The sequence below is a fragment of the Phalacrocorax carbo genome, chromosome 1 (assembly GCF_963921805.1).
Source record: "Phalacrocorax carbo chromosome 1, bPhaCar2.1, whole genome shotgun sequence".
NCBI classification, from domain to species: Eukaryota; Metazoa; Chordata; class Aves; order Suliformes; family Phalacrocoracidae; genus Phalacrocorax; species Phalacrocorax carbo.
The window spans coordinates 2,306,880-2,328,428 of NC_087513.1; the positions used below are offsets into that span (position 1 = coordinate 2,306,880).

Genomic DNA, 21,549 nt, shown 5'->3' on the forward strand with positions numbered 1-21,549 from the left:
CCTTCTTATTTGGGAAAAAAACCAAAGATCTCCCTTTCAAAGGAGGGTCTATTCATGTTACCTTTTCCAAAGCAAGAGAATCTCAGCCTCGTTATGGGACAGGAAGCACCGGATCACAAAATGCCAGAAAGGGCTAGAAGCCAAATCCCAAACCCAGTGAAGCTTTTGAAGGAATCCCACCAACTTCACTAGGTTTTAGGTCCAGGGATGGGGCTGAACACCAGTGCAAGGGGTAATTGGCAGATAGCTGCTCTAGCCTTTGCTAACACTCACCAAGGACCAATGTTTGGACAGCCATGAACCTTAATGACTGTGCAACAACCCTGAAGAGCAGCCCTGAGCTGGGCTTAGGGACTACAGAGCTGTCTTCCTACCTTATGTCTCCAACACAGTTCTGTCAGCATTGCTAGGAAAGAAACCTAAGGTATTCTGCTTATTCAGACATCCTCCAGGACACGTCAGTCTGTCCTGGTGGTGGGTCTCAGTCCTTAATGCAACCTCCAACTGCTCCTACAGCCCTTGCAGCAATGCTGTGGAGCATGCAGAGACGGCCACCACCAAGGTTTCTCCTTAAAGCTGCCTGAGCATTTGGAGAGACATGAAGAGGAGGCTGTAGGAGCCCTGTTTCCGGATAGGAATGAGGCAAATGAGACCCATCAGCAGCTCCTCTTCAGCAGGGACCAGCACTGTGAATGGGGAGCTTGAGTGGGGGATAGGTCCAGAGCACGGGGCTTCAGTGGTGGGAAGCACCATTTCAGGGGTGGTGGAGCCCTGGAACAGGCTCCCCAGGGAGGCATCACGGCACCAGCCTGGCGATATTCAAGAAGCACTTGGGCAAGGCCCTCAGAGACCTGGTGTGAATTTGGGGTTATCCTGTGCATTGACAGGAGATGACTTAATAACCCTTGTGGGTCCCTTCCAACTCAGGACATTCTATGAAGGCTTTATCCTGTGTTTCCTGCAGACCCTGAAGGTTCTTTGAGGAGCCTGTGGGCAACTGTGGTGCAGGGCTGGGAATACAAGAGGTGGAGCAGGGGAGCAGAAGACATAACTGTCAGAAGGGTCAAGAAAAAGGTCTATCAGTTCTTTGTGCAGTTCAGTGGGACACATCTCACTTGGTACTCGGTCTACTCACACTGCTGGTGGTGATGCTGCATAGCTATAGCACAAGAAGGGCTATAATCCACTTATAGTTACCCCCATAGCTGGAGCACCTGGAAATCCTGGGTTCCCCTGCAAGGCAAGAGAGAGGACATAAAATGAACAATCTGGGGCAATGAAAAATTTCTTCTCATTGCTCTCCCTATCCATTCTTTAACTCAACTCAAAACTCATTTCAGAAGCACAAGAGCAAAACAGAGAGGAGATGCTAAGGCCAAGTGCATCCCTGTTGGCTTCATCTCTGCACAAGCTCACCCCCTCCCACTCCCCCCAACGCACTCAGCTGTGCTTACAAGAGCTGCACACACGGAACCAGCTGGGGAAAGTCTGGAAATATTCACCTGAACTAGTCAAGCATGCTGTTCTCTTACTGTTTGACTTACTTGGTCTCCTTTCTGCCCTGGAGGTCCTGGGAGTCCCTGTAAAACATCAAAAGGTAATTTCCACTGGACTGAAAACAGATTCAGCATTTTCAGTCACTACTGTAGTGAGAAGCTCCCAGCCAGAGGGAGGGAAGGAGAAAACTCCTCAGACTAACTTTTCACTAACTGAAAGGCAGCTTTGCCAGACACCTATAAGGGCTCTTGGGTGAGAAATGGAAATCCACACACCTACCTCTAGCACACCTGGTTGCCATCTACCAGGAGACCAAGTGCAGAGCTGCAAGCTCTCACCCCAGGTGAAGCTATCAAAGATAGGCCTTTACAAGCAAGAAAAGGTATGAAGACAGCCATAAGATGCATGAGAGCTACCAGACCAGGTCAGTGTTTTGCCTAATCCAGCCCCAGAACTCTGCTCAGAGCTGGGAGCTGCAAGTACCCAGCAGCTTCCAGCTGGGCTTGTTCAGCCTGGAGAAGAGAAGGCTGAGGGGGATCTCATCAGTGCTTATAAATACCTGAAGGGTGGGTGTCAGGAGGATGGGGCCGGGCTCTTTTCAGCGGTGCCCAATGCCAGGCCAAGGGGCCACGGGCACAAGCTGGAACACGGGAAGTTCCCCCTGAACATGAGGCCAAACCCCTTTGCTGTGCGGGTGCCAGAGCAGGGGCACAGGCTGCCCAGAGAGGCTGTGGGGTCCCTTCCCTGGAGACATTCACCCCCCGCCTGGACGCGGCCCTGTGCCCCTGCTCTGGGGGTGCCTGGTCAAGCAGGGGGTGGGACGGGGTGAGCTCCAGAGGGCCCTGCCAACCCCACCAGTCTGGGATTCTGTACATGTACATGTACGTCCTGTGCTGGCAGGGCCTTGCTCCTGCAAGGTGCACTGGCTTGAGGAAGACTGACAGCCTATTTCCATTTTTCACTACTGTAGCTATTCTTAGGAAAAAATGCTGCTGTCTCTTTTGATCTTTGAGGTTATAATCAAATGTATGTGCAGAACAAGTGCAGCTGGGGGAGCTGTAAAAACATCAGACCTGAAATACTGCTCAGTAAAAACAACTGTGAATACTCCGTATGGACTGGCAAAGAGTATTCAAGGTTTGTTTGTCAGTGTTTGCTAGCCACAGACTGTCCCGGGGATTTACCATTGATACAAGGTCTACTCCATGCACGAGAGCTCCTTCACCAGCAGCGAGCTCCTGAACCTTGTGGCATGTAGCTACGTGGCCCAGTTACACCTGACCAGACTGGGAAAAGCCTTTGGGGGGGACTTCAAATTCCCTCCTTATGAATCTCCAACCTCAACTGCTCTGTCCTGAGCCTGAAAAGAGAGCCAGCACTTCTTCCTCTTCTACTCTGAGCTCCAGCGCTGGCCAGTCTCACCTTTGCCCCTTTAACACCACCTTGCCCTTTGTTACCCTGGAAAACAGAAGATGCTTTAGTTAAGATAAGGCTCTGCTTGCAGAGCAGGATGAGCCTGGAGGCTTGCACGCTGCAGAAGAACATGCTGAACATGTTCCATCCACTGGAGATTATGAAAGCAAAGGGGGAAAGCAAATAAAAAAATAAAGAAAAAATTTGAAGATTTTTACATATATGTCATATATAGAGTCCCTGCTTCTACATATTGTATATTAATTACCTGTATAGTATCTATAAAATATTAAGATATCTTGTACAATCAAACATATTACTATATATACTTTATATATAATGCCTAATATTAAATTGCATGCATATTATAATATGTAGTTACTACACAGTTACATCATAATCATCTACTATATAATATACATATATTATTTTTTATATATATATGGACTATCCTGAGCTTGATCAGACTGTTTCCTCCCAAGGAGCTTGAGAGCTGAAGATGAGACAGTCTCTTGGAAAGGTTGAGAGTTTACAGCACAAAAAATGTGCAGGTCTGAGGTTTCAGGATGGGTCCAGGCTTAGTTCAGAGGCTGAGCATAACCAAAAGGAGCAAGGTGAGATACCGGTCCAGGGCCTAATTACTGTGGGTTCTGTATTTACATATTGTTTCTTTTATCTTAATCTTTAAAACTTCATTCTGGTTTGATTAATTTGCAGGCACACCCTTGGCCCAATGGGTTCTTCTTCCCCAGGTGGTCCTGGTTCACCCTAAATGAAAATGAACAGCTGTGATTGCCTCCTGCATCTTCTGCTGTCACCTCAGAAACAGCTCATGGGCAATGTCAATGGTTACCTCACCAGTGAGCACCTTGCCAAATTTTGCTCCTTCTCCCTGTTGTTTTCATGGGCAGTCCATGAAACACCCAGCCACAGACCCATATTTGAGTGGATCGGGACTGGGCAATTCAAGGAGGTCTTTGCTCTTGCGAAGAGCACGACATGAGCAGCAAACTGGCTATTAGCACTTGCAAAGACTTTGCAGATTTAGGATCCTCTTGTATTTTATGAAATAAAAAAACACCATTGCAAAGGGAAGAAAACCATTTTGGTTTGGGCTGAATGCAACATTTCCTTAGATATTACTTTTACCTTCATTTTCCACTTCTCTTGGAAATATGAAAATAACTTATTTTGGGGTCAACATTAACATTTTTTGAGTTTAATCGATGTGAAATAAATTAGTGACTCAGATCCATTTGGCCATCAGCAGTAACTCAAAGAGGATATCCTGAGTTACCTGGATAAAGGGGTGCGCAGAGACCCATACAGCCCAGTCCTAAGTGTTTGCTCCTCCAAGAGCCATAACAACCTGGGACCATGCTGAATTGCCTTACATACCACCTAAACCCACGCCTGGCCCTCCCCATACCAGGGAAAATTCAGACTTCCTGAGTCTTTCTCCAGCATCAAACTTCAACATGAGCTCAAGCCAGGTGCTTCAGGAAGAGGCAAACATCCACTCAAACCTGAGCTGAGAGGCATTTCTCCTGGCTCAGGAGGAAGTCTCCTTCCTCCTACAGCAATCGTCCCTGTACATGCCAAGATCAGCTGAATCCTCCTGCACCCACAGCTTTCCAGGTATTTTGTCACATGGAGAAGCCCTGGGGTTGAACCCCATGTCTCCATGAATAGTGAGAGCTGGGAGACAGGCAGCAGTCTGCAAGAGAATCTGCCTGCCTGCCTGCCATGAGTCCCTTCCTGACCAGTCCTTGCCATGCACCATCTTTCCCTGGGTTCATGGCAGAGTTGCCAGATTTGGACTGGAGCTACATTTGTCCAGTCCCTTTCCTCTGACAGCACCAGGACACCAAAGTCTTTCCTCCCCTTGACACCAGGCTCTTAAGCAAGGTGAGGAGAATTGGTCAAATCAAGGTTTCCTTTTCCTTCAACAGTTAGAAAAAGATGGGCACTTCCAGGGGAAAACTCGAACTTCAGGTTGGGCTGTATCACCTCTCACAGGGCTGGTCTTTCTCCACTGGAAACATAGGAATGAATCTGGGCCTGGATGGTTCAAAGGTGTCCAAAATATAAACGTGAGAGAATCTGCTCCTTAAATCTTCCTCCCAAAACATGTTTAACGTGAACTACTACCGTTCTGCAAAGACTCACTGGCCACAAAAATACCTATTTATTATTTTATTAAAATATTGCATCTTGCTGCTGTTCTAGGTCTCTGCAGGACCCTGAAGCAATGACTTCCACAGGCCACTGACTGCTGACGTGTAAAATTATTCCCTTTCATTGCTTTTGAGTAAGGAGTCAACCTTCCCACAACTGATGATGATGGTTAGAGCTAGATGCTTTCCTTGGCACCTGAGTACCAGGCACAAGGATTCAGGTTCAGCATTTCAGTACCCACCTTTGGTCCTGGTACTCCTGGAGGTCCCATCGCCCCCTGAAAAAAAAAAAAAAACCAAACAGAAGAAACAGTGAAAGTTCAGACTTTAAAAGCCAATGTCTTCCCTTCTCTGACCCTCTCCATTTGTAACCACAGGATGTGCCCTCCAAGGAAAACATAGAAAAGAGTTATTGGAGGAGACTTTAGACACTGAACCTTCAAAGGGGTCTTTAGATGCAAATCTCACTGCAAAATTGCCAACCCACCTGCTCTCCTTCTTCCCCCTTCGGGCCAACAGTGCCAGGAATGCCAGTTCCTGCCATCCCCTGCAAGGTAAGCACAGCATTGCACTCAAGAAAGCTGATTCCCAAAACTGCAGAGCATATGTCCTACCCAGGTATCTTCTTCAGAGCTCTGCTCTTAGCCATCCTGCAAAGCAGTAGGGGAAATATTTGCTCTGTAATCATTCATCTGAGAGATGTGTCTAGCCAGCAACCTTCAGGCAAGGCGCAGACAAGAGCAGGAGGAGGAGAGAATTAAGAACAGGTGTCCATGGGTGTTTTAAGTGACCATTTGAAGCAGGGTGGGGGATTCAGTGAAGCAGCTCCATCTGGGGCTTGGGCTGTGTTTGGGAGAAAACACTGCTCTTGACAGCAGGAACAAGAGAGTTCTTCCACTGGGTAGAAACATGAGGGCTGTGAGAAAAACAAGGCCTTGGATGGAGATGGAGCGTCTATTCTACCATGCACAAACTCAAACCCGTACAAGCAGGGAGTGGAGGGGAATGGGGGAAAATCCCAACATGCCTTCACTTCATTTGCACTGTCTACCCTGCTGTTATTTAGTCTCAGCTGTTCTCAGGTCCCCCTTGGGCTGACAAATCATGCAAGCATCTGATATGAGTAATGACCTTTTCTCCCCTTGGTCCGGGCAGTCCAGGAACACCATCTAGCCCTACAGGGCCTGGCAAGCCAGGTTTCCCCTGAAAAGGAAGATACAGCATCAAATCTTTTTCTTCTAAACTGTTTGTTACCAACCATACTAAATAAAAGGTTTATTTTTAAGTCTACAGAAACATGAGCAGAGAAATGTATATCCTGACGTGCCCAGTTCCTTTGCAACTGAGGATTTCTAGAGGTGTTTATGTGTTCCCAAATTTCCTTTTTTCCCCACAAATAAGCTATGGATCACTGGGTTTACTCAGTAAGGGAAAATAAAGATGTGTTTTCTTGTTACACGGGAAGACAGAGGCTGAGTACCCATTTTGATTTGGCAGTAGCTGTCTTCTCCAGTGGCTCTCCATGGCTGTGTTGCTCTAAGCATGACCATAGTAATGCTGCTGGTGTAGAAGCGGGGAAGACTGATATATATGGAAATGGCTGGTCTATGGAATATAGCTCTGCAGTATGGCAAAGGCAACCAAAAAAGCACCCGTATATAATGATGGACTGTAATAGGCACCTTGGGAAGGATGCAAGAACAGGCTATATAGTCTCTGGGCAATCTTTCAGGTTTGAGCCATTTGTAATCAGGGACTTCCCAAACCAAACGTGGTTTCTTTTATTCCTAGTAGTCCTCCATGGACTTTTCCCCTTCTCTTATCTCTCCTTGAACTCTAACTTACTACACTCCAAACATCCTTGTGGGACTTCTGTGAAGAACCACCTCCTTTTGTTTGTCTTGAATCTGCTGCCAGTTCGGTCCATTTGCTGTCCTACATTTTTGATCCACCTTCTTGCCCTCCTCTGAACATGCCCCAGTTCTTCTCCATCCTCCTGAGACCAGGGTGTGGGATGTAGGAAGGAGCAGGGCTACACTCAGCTGCTCCGTGGGTGGTGGAGACAGTGGGGGCTCAAGGGTGGATCGCTGTCGCTTTGAAGTAGCCTTCATCAGGCAACATTTGTTATCATCTGCCAACATGACTGACTACACCACAGAGTTTATCATCATGGTGAGCACAGTGATGGATGCACTTCTCACAGCTTTGCTCTGTGCCATGAGGAAGAGCATGTCCTTGCTTTTGGCAAAACAAAAGGTTGTTACCTCCTGCCTTCACTGGGTTTCTAATGTTTCCCTTTCGGCAATCCCTGAGTGACAGGTCAATAGGATGAATCTGACAAAGTGAGAAATGCTTAATTGTCCCTGCTTAATCTGCCAGCCCTCATCAGCCGAGTGAAGCATTCCAAAGTGGCAACTGATGAGAACTGGCAGTAGACATTGTCCCTCTACAACCACCCCCAGTTGCAGAGGGCATCCAGAGGCAAACAGCCCTTTCCCATCGGGGCTGGCAGCTCTTCGTTAGCAGCTGGCCGTCGGTGGAACACTCACCGGCTCTCCCACGCCTCCTCTGTCACCCTTGAGGCCGTTCCTCCCACGAGGGCCCTGCATGAAGCACAGGACAGTCTTACTGTGTGTCCCAGCAGTCTTTTTGGGTCTTGATGGACATCTGGTAAGTATGAAAACCAGAGCCTATTGGGCAGCTTAGAAATAATAATAATAATAATAATAATAATAATAATAATAATAATAATAATAATAATAATAGGCTTCTCATCACATGCAAAAGAGAAAGCCAATCTCAGGTGCTTACCCTGATACCTGAATCCCCTCGTTCGCCCTGAAACACAGAAGACAAGGAGAATTACCACAGGGTGGTAACATAGAGAGGGTCCTCTCTAACTTAGTCCCAGCAAAAAGCTCCTGCAGGCTGACAAGCCGAGAGACCTAAACTCCCAACTCCAAGGGAACACAGAGCTTTAGTAGAGGCGTCTGCTTCCTTGCATGCTTCAGACACCTCAGTCTGCAAAATCTGACGACAACCCTCCCTCAGGGCAGAGGAGGGGAGTTTAGGTCTCTTGATTTCTGCGGAGACTTTTTGACCCACCCTTAGTGCAGGGAGGCATTTGGTGACAACCATCAGTCCCGTTTTGGCTGTGCACACCAGAGGTGACCCTGGGTATTTCACTCCAGCCACCAAACAACCTTCCTAGGGACCTGGAGCTGGAAAAGTCTTAGTGGCCACTGAATCTGGTCCCATGTCAGACAAAGCTGACCATAACCTTTTTAAGCTCCATCGTTTCCAGCTATGTTGAAGAGCAGGGCTCCAGTGATGGGACTGTTTTGCAGAGTTCCTCCTTTCATGCCTCGATAGAAGAACTTTGTGATGGAGAGGAAAAATGTGGATTGAGGATGGAGATGGAGAGGGGAAATGTGGGCCCTTGAATGAACAGAGTATCCAGGGACCCTGGGCTATGCCAGGTCTCCTCTTTCTGTGGTACAACATCACAGAGCCATGCTTCAAATAACCATGCTCACCTTGATGGACATCCCTGGTGGCCCCTGTGGCCCTGGTAAACCTGGTAAACCTGGTGGTCCTGCTACCCCAGGAACCCCCGGCTGCCCCTTCTGTCCCTGCAACAACAAGAACCAGGAGAAGGAGGGATGTGGGCTCTCTCCCAGCTCCCTTCACTTCTCTGCCAGCCCCTGAGAGGCTGAAGGGTCCATCACACCTTGGGTATGATACTCACAGGGGGGCCAGGGTGTCCATTTCGGCCAGGAATCACCTCTACTCCTCCCAGGACATAGCCTGGGTAACCCTGCACACAAGGGGAGGAAGACATCTGCTTAGCTGCATTGGAAGGTCCAGGTCCAATGAGGCAGCTTCATAATTTAGGGGCAATTTCATGATCACTATAAGCGACTTTAAAACCAAACAGCTCCTCTCTGCGCTGCAAATCCAAACCACCTGCTTACAGCAACTCTTTTGCAGAGGTACCATAAACTACATGGCCATGACACGAGCTCTGCATGCTGGCATGGCAGAAAATTAATCCCAGGGTAAAAAAAGGAGGTTGGCTTTCAGCAGGATCCGCTCCCTGATCTGCAACCATACAGACAGCTCAGGTGGATGCAAGGAAGGAGAAGAAACTTCCAATGGGGGTTATGGAAGGACGAGACAAATGCTCCTGGGATCTGCCCACAACTGATCTTGAAGCCTTAACCTTTTGTGTCCTAAATGTATGCAAGCAAGCTTGTTCATTGTGGAAACTCAGAAAAGCAGAACGACACAACCAAGCAATACCTCCTTCTGCAAATGACCAACTGAAATGTGCCAAGCGCCTGTCATAAGGACAGAGCGCTTTTCTCCATAAAGATGTTAGAGGCCTCCTAGCAAAGGTGAGGAACAACTCCCCGAGCTGAAGAGTAGCAGTGCAGGCCTAGTTACATGTAGCTCAGAAGTTCATATTCACCAAAGGTCACTGTACAAATGATTAGAAATTAGAGATCAGAGCAATACAAAAGCTTTTGCCCAATGAAACCCAGGAATGAAACTCACTCTGTCTCCTTTTGGCCCCACTGGTCCGGGGTAGCCAGGGGATCCCTGGAATTAAAAATAAAACCTGCAGCATTAAACAGCAAAGCACCCGCAAGACCATCATTGTGGGATGTTCAAGTTATTGACCTCTCTCTAATAAAAGTTTATTCACTTTTAAAGTGTTCGTGAAAATAGGCTCCTAGAAGTGGAGTTTGGTCCCAGCACTGATGAGAAATATATATGTCACCTGTGGGTGTGTGTTATGTCCCTCTTTAGTGGTGGGTTCACTTAGGATGGACACCTGATGTAGTGACAGCTTAGTACATCCAAACACCATGGGAAACTGTAAGGAATGAGGGGTTGCTGATTATTTAATCCACCAGGAGAAGGTAAATGAGTCAGAAGGGGCATTCGGTGGCTGCAGTGGTTTGTGTAGGACTCCTGTGATCCATGCAAACCACTCCTTACAAACACCTCAACCCTTGTTATAGGGGCTACCTCGTCATAGACATTGGCAATTTGATCCAGATACCCAAAACATGGGCATCCTGGGATATCTGAGGTACCCCCAGGTAACCAAGGCACAGAGCTGGCAGTCATAACGCAGGATTTATGGGAGAGCTGCGTCCTTCTGGAGCATCAGCTGGAGGATGGGTGGGATAACAGGGCACCTCAAATGACGTGAGAGGGCTCTTTAAGCAACTGAATTGAGACCAAAAGATGGAGTTAAATTCAAGATGGTACCACTGAAATGTTTCTGCACAAGAGCTGGCTGTTTACACCCCACTGCAGCCAACAGAGGTCAGGGGCTCAGTTCCATTACACATGCACTGGTGTGTTGTGGCATTTGTGATGCCCTCAGATACCTGCCTGGCCTCCAGCTCTCACTTCAGAAATGTCCATCAAGTCTCATATTTTATCAGCCCTGCACGCTTACCTTGGAAGTCCTAAGGCATCTCAAATGACGTGGGCAGCCTTGTCAATATAGCCCTTGGAGCCAAGGGTGATTTAGCTGGACAAACACAGCTGTCTACTAATAGAGCCCTGGTAAAAGCAGGGGAGGGATATTCGTGACTGCTGATCTCGTGTGCAAAGCTGTGCCATCACCAATGATGTCAACAGCATGGAGCAATTACTACAGCAAAAAAAGGGCACATGATGCTTGGCTGGTCTAGCTAGACGCATGTTTTCCAAGCAATGATACAAACTGCTGTGTGAACAATTTGTGTATGGGAAGCCTGTGAGCAAATGATGCTGCTGGTGATTATGCAGAAGGACTGACGTATCATAGACTCATAGAATAGACTCATAGAATCGTTTAGCTTGGAAAAGACCTTTAAGATCATCAAGTTCAACTGTTAACCTAGCACTGCCAAGCCCACCACTAAACCATGTCCCTAAGCACCACGTCTACATGTCTTTTAAACGCCTCCAGGGATGGTGACTCACCTCTTCCCTGGGCAGCCTGTTCCAGTGCTTGATGACCCTTTCAGTGAAGGAATTCTTCCTAATATCCAATCTAACCCTCCCCTGACGCAGCTTGAGGCTGTTTCTTCTCATCCTATGGCTTGTTACTTGGGAGCAGAGACCAACCCCCCCCTCACTCCAGCCCCTCTCAGGCAGCTGCAGAGAGCGAGAAGGGCTCCCCTCAGCCCCCTCTGCTCCAGGCTAAACCCCCCCAGCCCCCTCAGCCGCCCCCCAGCACACTTGTGCTCCAGACCCTGCCCCAGCCCCGCTGCCCTTCTCTGGACACGCTCCAGCCCCTCAAGGCCCTTCTTGTCCCGAGGGGCCCAAACCTGAGCCCAGCACTCAAGGTGGGGCCTCCCCAGGGCCGAGCACAGGGGCCCCATCCCTGCCCGGCTCCTGCTGGCCACACCAGTGCTGACACAAGCCCGGGGGCTGGTGGCCTCCTTGGCCACCCGGGCACTGCTGGCTCATGCTCAGCCGGCTGTTGTCCAACAACTCCAGGTCCTTTTCCAAATATATATATATATAAAAATATACATATGTGACCAAAGGTAGACTTTATAGTCCTTGGCCTTTTTCTGGACAGCTCTGGTTCATTGAGGGTTACTTGGCTAGAAATGTGCCCATGTTATATTGCATTATTTGCCATATCTCTGAACAGAAGGAAATCTATTCGGAGCTATTTGGTGAGAGCAATAACCCCTCATAAAGCCTTAAAATGGGTCACTTGATTCTCCTGTCCTGCTCAGTGCAGCTGGCCTTTGAAAGGCTCGGAGAGCAAAGCTATAGGGTCCCACTGTATTGATGATCTTTACTGCATTCAAAATACTTACAATATCACCTTGGATGCCAGGGAGACCCTGTAGAACAGGAGACACATATATTTGAGAGCCAAGCTCATTTTTCTCTTAAATGGCACTTTGACAAGATTTGTTAAAACAAGTACTTACCATGATTCCAGGGGGACCAGGAGGACCTGTCCGTCCCGGTCTGCCTGGCAGCCCAGGGATGCCATCCTTCCCAGGTAGACCCTAAACATATGGAAAGTAACAGCATGCAGGTTATGGCCCAGACCTGCAAACCCAAACAGCTTCAAGCAGCACTAGCCTTCTGTACCACTTGAGGGAATCCCCAACTGCCAGCACACACACATGGGTCAGGTCCCTTTTGCCTCATTTTCAAGGCCAGCATGGAGCAGGATATAGCAAAACACCATCACAGAAGATCTGAAGATGATTCTTTGCTACACCTCTTCCATGGTTCTAATAATTTAGTTGCATATGAATTAAGCAGGTGGATGGTTAGTGCAGGTGGACTCACCCTCTCTCCTTTCTCTCCCTTTGCAGTAAAGCTGTATGGATCATAGCCTCCATGAGCTGGTATGCCCCTGAAGCTCTTAAAAGGAAAAGGAAAACAGAGAAAATGATAATGAAATATTTATCTGCCAAAGGATGGCAAATAAACCCAAACCAGAGTGACCATGAAATGCAGACTAGCACATCTCTTGGCTTATGCAACAGAAGAAAGAAGCAAGGATCATCATCCAGGAGACCTGTTCATATCCTCTGACTATTTAAAGCCCCTTGGAGGTCATGCTTTATTTATCGTGTCTCTGGCTTGTCTCTTGAAATTGGGAGAACAGGATGGAGAACAGAGAGTTGTGTGAGGACAAAATGCAGTCAGTGAGCATATACATGCCTCGTGAAGTCTTGGCATATGTTACACCTACAGTTCCAGATCTTCTTTTGGCTCAGAGAGACTCTAAACATTCTTGGTTACCTATCTGCAAGACTTCAAGGTAGTGCCAATGCAATTCTTCTCCATCATGGAAGAAACCATGGAAAGGAGTTTGGCAAAGATACAATAAAGACCCTGATTCAACCATCCATTGGCAACATTAATCTCACCTAATTTTAGACTGCCATAGCTTAAAATTCACCACCTGAGCTATTCTGCCAGTGGCGACACCTACCTATGAACTGAAGCATGACTAGACTTTGTTGACCACACTGACTAGCTGTCCACCAACTACTAGAGAGACTCTCATTTTCTCCAATGAAGCTAACACAGACTGTTCAGACCTGCTGGCTACAGCCACATAAGTAAACTGACTAGACCAGCGCATGGGCTCTGGGGCTGTCCTACTGTTCTTTATGTCCTCTGGCTTTCTGCTTTGTAGGAGGAGTGGGTAGATTTGCCTCCTGACATTTTTATTTCTGAAGTAAGGAGCAGTGGCAGCTTGGTGGTCTGTTCAGTGACTCACATGGAGTCTAGAGCTATCTGAGATGCCACAGAACATCTGGGACATCTGCATGGGGCTGGCAGGTATGAAGCAGAATCTATGGAAGACCTGCATTTCATTGGTTTGATGGAAAGGAGCACAGGAGGCTGCTGAAATAGCAGCTTCTAGGATGAACTCCTCAAACATGGACGTGGTCTCCAAAGTTAAAGGCCTTAAGACTGATATAACCTCACTGCACACCACACAGGTATGAGAAGTGACCTGATCAGAGCAAGGATCAATATGTATCTTTGAAATATAATCCACTGAACAGACACCAGTGAACTAATTGTCACCTTTAAGCACCATGGACCACAAGCCTCCTCTTCTTTTTGGATATGTGGTTCAGCTGATGGATCAGGGACATGTGGCTTGCTCTCTGTGTCTCCAAACGGCAACTGATTGTCGGCTTCATGTCTAGCAACCTACAGCATGGAGTTTGGCTTAGATTAGTGAACCTCCAGGTTTTGGAACCAGACGTCAAACACCAACCTTCAACAGGTCTCAAGGGATCCCTGCACTTTTATATCACCAGAGTATCACTGTTGGAGATACTCTGCAGCTGAGCTCACACAGAATCACAGAATCCCAGACTGGTGGGGGTTGGCAGGGACCTCTGGAGATCACCCCGTCCCACCTCCTGCTGGAGCAGGCACCCCCAGAGCAGGGGCACAGGGCTGCGTCCAGGCGGGGGGTGAATGTCTCCAGGGAAGGGACCCCACAGCCTCTCTGGGCAGCCTGTGCCCCTGCTCTGGCACCCGCACAGCAAAGGGGTTTGGCCTCATGTTCAGGGGGAACTTCCCGTGTTCCAGCTTGTGCCCGTGGCCCCTTGGCCTGGCGTTGGGCACCACTGAAAAGAGCCCAGCCCCATCCTCCTGACACCCACCCTTCAGGTATTTATAGGCACTGATGAGATCCCCCCTCAGCCTTCTCTTCTCCAGGCTGAACAAGCCCAGGTCTCTCAGCCTTTCCTCCCCAGGGAGACGCTCCAGGCCCCTGATCATCTTCGTAGCTCTCCGCTGGACTTGTGGAGACATTGACGTGCACCAATGACCCATTTTCCAGAGTTAGAAAAGCACAATGAATTTATAATACATACAAGTGCTCTGCCCCTGCAGTGGCCTTGTGCAACAAAACTTTTGAAGCTGTATTCTGGCTTCCGCAGTTCCACTCCCTCAGTTTTACAGATTTTGTTCCTTATCTCTAGGGTTGGACAGTAAGTGAGGTCAAGATTGGACCCAGTGCCCTAAATCTGTTTTGACTTTGCTTTGAAACTTTGCTCAGGGAAGAAGATTGTCCTTGTGCATGACCTGTGCGAAGCAAGCTGGCTTATATTCAAAGGGCTGTGAAGCAGCTCACCTCCCCAGATGGTGGGTGGGCCCCTGAAGGCTGTGGGTCAGAACAAATGACTTCTATCAGCTCTTGGAGTATCTGGGGGAAGTCGTTGAACGTGCTGACATAGAAAACGTTCTGAAGGTTCTGCTGCAGCAAGATGCTGTTGAGCTCAACGGGGTCAGCTCCTGAGACACCCACAGCAATGACACGGATCCCTGAAACACATCACAGAAGCAAACATGTTTGAGATCAGAGTTTCCAATCCCTTCATCACAATCTTCCTGTTAACAACCTCTGCTGGGATTAGGTACTCCAGTAGCCACGTGAGAACTCATATGGAGCAGCGTCTGTGAGTTATAGCAAACCAAGACACTCAAGCTAGGAACAGAAAGAAGAAAGGATGAAGGAGTGAAGAAAGCCAACTCAAAGTGCACGTATCGTAACGTACCACTCTCAACCCCCTGGAAATTCATGGAGAACAAAGGCCTTAGGGAAACGCAATAGGGCAGCTCTTACCCAAAGCATGGGCTACTCTGGCTGGTGGCAACACATCATCCTGGGATCGCCCATCAGTCATGAGGACCAGGACATGAGGGAAATCTGGTCTCATCCCTCTGGAGGACTGAAATATCTCCTTTAGCATGTAGGCTAAACCACGACCTGGGAGAACATGGAAAGGGATGGTGTAAACTTGTCTGTTAGGTCTTCAGGTGGGGACTGTGGGTTTCCTTCCACAGATGGAGAAAAAAGGACATTCAGTGTGACCCCATAAATGGTTAGTAGCCTCTAGCGTGGGACAACGGCTTTTGAGACAGACAGCAGTAAATCACATTGGCTGAAATGATTCAGGCGGAATCGAGCAGATAGTTTTGGAAAGGAAAAAGAAATACTTTCAGGAGATTTGAAGCATTTTCCTTGCATTTTAGGAAAAAAAAACCCCACAGAATTCTCATTTCCAAATTTCATTAGAAAGACCAGGGAAGTTTCACAAAAAACTCTCCCTCAAACTGAAATGGTTAAGAAGCCCCAAATAGTATAGAAAGACTCCTATGAGGGGTAAAAAATGCCTCTATTGACACAACCACCACAAAAAGAAAGATCATAGGCAAGGTTACCTAGAAATTTGCAATCTGACCAGTTTCACACCTGCTTTCTCTAACCAGTCCCATCAAAATTCCTGTACTTTGATCAGCCCCATATTTCTGTGTTCCTGACCAGTATCACTGAGCCAGGACAAGGTATATAAGCCTTCAGTTAACATACCTGGGTGCCTCAAAGCTTCTCTTTATGTTGACTGACTGGAATAGATTTAGGTGGGCCATTTAAAAAGGGTAAAGTTAAAACTAACTACCTTCAAGTTAATATTACTGCTCATGTACTTTCAGGGAACCTACTGTCCTGCTGGGATTGAGTAGGTGGAAAGTGCTTCTGTCTCTGAGCTTTTTTAACTACATAAGAAAAGTGTCTGAATATCCAAGATGCTGAGCTAATGAAGAGCTGTGTTATTTGTACAACAGAGGTGAACAAAGGACATTTATGTGATAACACACCATGAAAATAGGATGGAGCCCATAGTTTTGTTTTTAGGGTAACAAGGCAATAATTGTTGGAATTTGCTGATTAAAATGTGCATACAGTGGGCAATAAGGATGTTTCAGCATCAACTATCCTTACTTAAAGTTTATGGGCTTTACCTCCAAGCTAGGTATAAAAAACTCCCTTAAGTGCAAGGTTATAAAATAATGAAGAGAAACCCAGTAGTAAAACTAGGACATGGATAAAGGACACCAGGCTAGTTGTAAAGACCATCCATGGAAATGAAACTAAATGCAGTTCTCCATTCTCCAAATTTGAAGAACTTTGAGCCATAACTTTCTAACCAGGTAAATGGGTTTTGAAAACACTCACACAAATGCTGTCCCTAGTCTCCAACTTCTGTCTTGGTCCAGAAAGTCCACCCCATGTGTGCAGCTCACCCATACACACCTGTTTTTGTATTGCCTCCAGTGTAGTGCAGTCCTTTGACGGCTTTCAGGGCGCTGTTGCGGTCCCGGTGCTGGTTGAAGTGGAAAGCTGCCCTGGATTCCTCGCTGTATAAAGCAACAGCAACCTGCCAAAGAAAAGGGGGTTAAAAACCGTGGAGGGCTCAGGCACACAGCAAATGTGCCATCACTCAGTAAAATGCCTTGAGTGAGATAATACAACTAGTTGCAGCACAAAAGGAGTGGAAAGAGTTTGTTTCTTGCAGACTGAAAACAGGGACAAAAATGGCTGGCAGGCTGGCAGGCACATAGGGTACAATCCATATGCTTAAGCATGGGCAAGGTACTATTTCAGACTTTCAGGGGCATCAGAGATTTCTGCACAGGGTGGTGGATACATCACAGATGGGAGACCTGCGCACTTCAGGCAGCTCATGGTTGGGTGGGCACATCTTCGGCTGCAGCAGCTCCTGTGGCAGCTCCTGAATTAAACCCTTGATCTCCATTGAGTGCAAAAGGAGGCCAGTTACTCATCCGTCTAAAATGAAACGTCTTTGTTTCCCCAGAATTATTTGTTGCCCCAGGGTAACTTCATCATGCGCCTACACCTTCAAGTCTACCTGTAAGTAAAGGGTGCAAGAAGCTCCCCATTTCCTGATGAACTGAAAACAAGCTATTCAGGTCTCCCTTTCAAAGGGCTAGTTCAGATATTACATTAATTAAACACAAATGACCCAAAATAAATTAGCTACTGAGTCTTCCAGTTGGCTTTGCTGAGTTGTTGCTTAATGCTAGAGGCTTCATTTGCCCTTGAGGTGTTTCACAGCATGGCCTGGGGATCTCATCCTCCGCTTGTCTGGAGGATGCAGCTGCTGGCATGTGCTGCATCTCCTGTCTGGGCCCCCACCTGGGTCTCCACCCATTAGCGGTCTGAATGTGGGCAGAAACGGGGTCCTAACAGGGGACCCGCATCTGACACGTCCCTGGGCTCCATAACTTAGACAGCATTTCAGTAGATCTAGGATTTGCTTTAATCCTGATGACTCGCTCTTGGAAAAACAACTAAGAAATGGAAATACATCCAAATGAGTAGGCTGAGATTTAGGAGACTTTTATTCATGCCTTTGTTGGACACACACGTCTTTAGGCAAAGCACTTAGCCTTTCTGAGCCACAACATGTGAGCGAGCAGACTGCTGTCATCGCAGGGGTAAGCAAAAGGCGAACACTTGGAAGAAAACACCTTTAGGAAACAGAATAACAAAATCTTGCCTGCGTTCCTTCAGGCCCAATCTTAGGGAAATAGGAAATGATCCGGAAGAGGAAATCCTTCACTTTATTGAAATTGCTCTGGCCAATACTTGAGGACTCGTCCACCAGGAACCCAATGTCTGCTTTGAACTTGCCACAGACTGCAGAGGGAAGAGAGGATCTCCATAAATTGGGGGGTCCTAAAGCAGAACCATGTTTCTTTGTGTTCAGAGCAACAAAACAAAGCCAAGCACAAATAACTCTTGTGATGCCAAATGTCAGTGAGTGAACGGGCGGCACTTTCACCCCACAGGGTACTGCTGAGAGCTTCACTGCATTTTATGGGGTTGTGTCTCCCCTTTCCCTGACACTGCCCATTCTCACTACTCAACGAATAAAAACTAGTTTTAGCTCCTGAGATAGGAGACCGTGTTCCCTGGTGGTTTTGACCTACTGCTACATCATCATCAAGTCACACAAGTCACTCACTTGGCGCAGGCAGAGTTGTGAGCAGTGCAGAGACTACAGTGGTCGATAGCGGGGTCTCTGGGGTTGGTGGTAGCTTTGTGGTGGTGGCCAGTGGAAGAGGAGTGCTCCCCACAGTGCTAGGAGATATGGATGGGGATCTCACCGTATCCCATTTTGCAGAAGTCACTGGAGAGATTGGCGCAGGTGAATCTCTGTGAGGTCCCACTGCAAGAGGCAAACAAAAAATAGTATGTGTTAAACCTCTTTTAGTTATGATGCCTCTACCTAGCAAAGCTTCAGAAGGGTAGAGAAGCCAAGAAAGTAGCCTCAGTAGCAGTTACCCAGGTAAAACTGCAACATAAGACTCCAGCCTTCATACCTGTTTGCCCAAGGAGTGTTGTCTCTGGTCCCTCTGTGTTTCCAAAGACTGGTCTTATAGAAAACAAATACATTTCTTTGGCACTCAGTCCTGTCACTCGATATGATCTAGAAGCTGCTGATAACAGTTCCTGGGAAAGATGAGATGCTGTGAAAAAGGAAGAAACATGCATTGACTGGGAGCCAGAGAAGCTCAAAATAACTCCCATGCCTGAAGCATCCCATCTTCTAATGACACCACCTTTGGCAAATCAGAGCTTGGGGATGAGACGAGTCCTGGGCTTCGGAGCGTTTGCAAACTGCAATGGTCAGGTCCTAAACCAGATTAAATCAGGTTGTTTGTGTCTGACAAAAGAGTTCTTGAGTACATGAACAGGAATAGAAACTGGGAATTTGGACAAGTGTCCAGGTGGTGTCCAAGGCTGAGCTCTGTGACAGACCAGTGGTTTGCAGCCGTTAGCATGCGTAGAACAGGATTACGGTTTTTTTTTAATGAATGGAAAGTTTGCTGAAAAGTAGAATCAAACTTACTTGAGAAATTTGGTAGCATACAATAGACAGATTTGACCTAAAATAATGATAGGAAAAATCTGTGAAAATGTCATAATGTTTTGACATTTTATAAGTGTCTTATTTTGGAAATACTGAATGATGCGTTTTGATGCTGTTCAAAGTGAAATTTGCACCTCTTGATTCTGAAATAGCATTTTCCCTTTAAATAAAAAGCTTAGTTTCTATGGAAAGAAATTAAATCGGGGTAAATAATCTCTTTCATTGTGGTTAGATGTTCTCAATTACCCTCCAAAATACTGGAAGGGAGGGTTTGCTCCTTTAAAAAATAAAAAATATCCCTCTTGCAGTTTGACTCAAATTCTTCCGCTCTCCTCCCTTTGGGTAGGCAAGTCAAAATAACAATAATTAGTTTAGATGCCATGTTACCTTGTCTGAAGATATTCACTGTAGGAAACACAAGCTGACAGCTCTGCTGCAACACAGATCTGTGGCATCCCACCACCCACCCTGCCTGCCTAGACCCCCAAATGGGCAAGTTTAGCTACTTTTCCTTTTGCAGCTATGCCATGGTGTAGCACTAAACTCCTTTGTTTCACATAATGGGTCTTTTACGCGATGACAAATAGCATATGGTTACCAGACTCGTACCCTGGGACAAAAAGGCAACTTTGATGGTGGACTGAGGTAGGAGGTACCTGGATCGTACCCAGGGAGGGATGCCCAGCACAAGACTGGCAAGCGCATGCAGGAAGAAATCTGCACCCTTTGGAAAAGGAAGATGGTCTTTGCTGGGAACAATTTTCTACGAAGAATTAAGCTGATGTTTTGGAAGGGACAGGAATCTGAGGCTCAAGGTGCAAATGCAAGATTAAATGAGTTTCTGTTGATTAGGTGGATAAGAAAACCATGACTTCGGTGCAGAAAGGACAGTCAAGAGAAAGTAGAAAGAAGAGAGGAGGGCAATGTCCAGCTGAACTTCTCCAAGATCCTTCCTGTTGCATGGATGAGGAAGGCTGGCTCTGGATGGAGCCCCATTGACATACATGGGCTTGGTTTTGTGTAACACTGGACGGAGGAGGTCTATAGCTGGGACGGTCTCAAGCTGTGCAGAAGGGGACCCAATCTTTTGTACGGCAGGTTGGCTAGAGTTAGCTGGCAGGGAGGAGGGCATTAAATGAGCTTAAAAGGGAGGCAAGGGAAAGGGGTAATGAATGAGTACTCATTTAGAAAAAAATCAAGTTGCTGAGAAGAAAATTATTCAAGGCACCAAGAGACAAAAAAATAAAAGGACAAAATTCTTAATTGCCTTTATACACTAATGCTGGCAGCCTGGATAATTAAACAAGAGAAATCGGAATCACTCACTTATGAGCATAAATTTGATCTCGTTGGTACTATTGAAATGTGGTGGCAAGATTCATCTAACTGGAGTGTTAAATCAATAGTTATAAACCTATTTCAGAAGGATCGATCGAGTCAGGGCACAGGGGGACTGTCAGACATGGTATTATCCATTTCTGAGCCCCTGACAACTCTGAAACCAATGATTTTTGAATACTTACGGATCAATATTTTAACAGCATGGTACAGGAGGGGAACAGTTGCATTAGATCACTTAAATCACCCTAGAGAGCCAAATGTTCAGTTCCCTGATCTCTTATCCATAATATGTAGAGCAAAAAAAATGATGCTACCACAGGAGACTTCATCCTGAGCGACATATGCTGCAAGTCTTAAGCTGCCAATACCAAAATGTCCTTGGAATTAAAAAAATTAAAGCTGATGAACTGGTAACTCAAAAAGCACTGCAGGGAGCGCAGGGGAATTGTGTCAGATCCATTTTCTTTATTGATTTGTAAAGATGAACTGATCCCTAGCAAAAAGTTAGCAGCTGAAGCAACAATGACAGGAAACTTGCTATGTTCAAAGAGGTTTAAGCCCACTCCAGGAAAAAATAATGGAGTTGGTGCTTTAAAAGGGCAACCCCCATAAGGCCAAATCAATTGGAAAAAGAAATACACGCTAGAAAATGCGAGCAATTATTAAGAAGGTTTTAAAAGCTATTTACTACATAGCAAAGCTTTTAAACAGATAAGAATTAAGGTTGTATAGATGACAAAAAAACAACTTTTTGTTTTGTTCACTGCAGCTATCCCTGATGGACAGGTAGTGACTCTAGAGGAGGAGACACTGATAATGCCAACCAGCGGGCTTTTTTTTCCTAAGCAATTTTCACATCTCCTTTTTCTTCC

The 21,549-nt window shown here is 46.7% G+C and overlaps 1 protein-coding gene across 18 annotated transcripts in view; it reads right to left on the reverse strand.

Annotated features, from left to right (window-relative positions):
• The window catches only part of LOC135311853 (collagen alpha-1(VII) chain-like), a 120,544-nt gene that overhangs the window by 63,600 nt on the left and 35,395 nt on the right, over nucleotides 1-21,549 (reverse strand). For 15 of the 18 annotated variants that reach the window (XM_064442185.1, XM_064442191.1, XM_064442227.1 and 12 more), the window contains exons 20-40: nucleotides 18,786-18,932; nucleotides 18,428-18,631; nucleotides 17,960-18,099; nucleotides 16,693-16,816; nucleotides 15,223-15,366; nucleotides 14,731-14,921; nucleotides 13,668-13,796; nucleotides 12,411-12,485; nucleotides 12,041-12,121; nucleotides 11,924-11,950; nucleotides 9,645-9,689; nucleotides 8,836-8,904; nucleotides 8,624-8,719; nucleotides 7,899-7,925; nucleotides 7,637-7,690; nucleotides 6,219-6,290; nucleotides 5,575-5,634; nucleotides 5,330-5,365; nucleotides 2,920-2,955; nucleotides 1,545-1,580; nucleotides 1,198-1,233 (exon numbers count right to left, since the gene is read on the reverse strand). In XM_064442185.1, the coding sequence (XP_064298255.1) occupies nucleotides 1,198-1,233; nucleotides 1,545-1,580; nucleotides 2,920-2,955; nucleotides 5,330-5,365; nucleotides 5,575-5,634; nucleotides 6,219-6,290; nucleotides 7,637-7,690; nucleotides 7,899-7,925; nucleotides 8,624-8,719; nucleotides 8,836-8,904; nucleotides 9,645-9,689; nucleotides 11,924-11,950; nucleotides 12,041-12,121; nucleotides 12,411-12,485; nucleotides 13,668-13,796; nucleotides 14,731-14,921; nucleotides 15,223-15,366; nucleotides 16,693-16,816; nucleotides 17,960-18,099; nucleotides 18,428-18,631; nucleotides 18,786-18,932 (1,829 nt within the window). The remainder of the gene's footprint in view (nucleotides 1-1,197; nucleotides 1,234-1,544; nucleotides 1,581-2,919; nucleotides 2,956-5,329; nucleotides 5,366-5,574; nucleotides 5,635-6,218; nucleotides 6,291-7,636; nucleotides 7,691-7,898; nucleotides 7,926-8,623; nucleotides 8,720-8,835; nucleotides 8,905-9,644; nucleotides 9,690-11,923; nucleotides 11,951-12,040; nucleotides 12,122-12,410; nucleotides 12,486-13,667; nucleotides 13,797-14,730; nucleotides 14,922-15,222; nucleotides 15,367-16,692; nucleotides 16,817-17,959; nucleotides 18,100-18,427; nucleotides 18,632-18,785; nucleotides 18,933-21,549) is intronic. The other 3 variants (XM_064442276.1, XM_064442176.1, XM_064442266.1) reach the window with 1 other exon arrangement.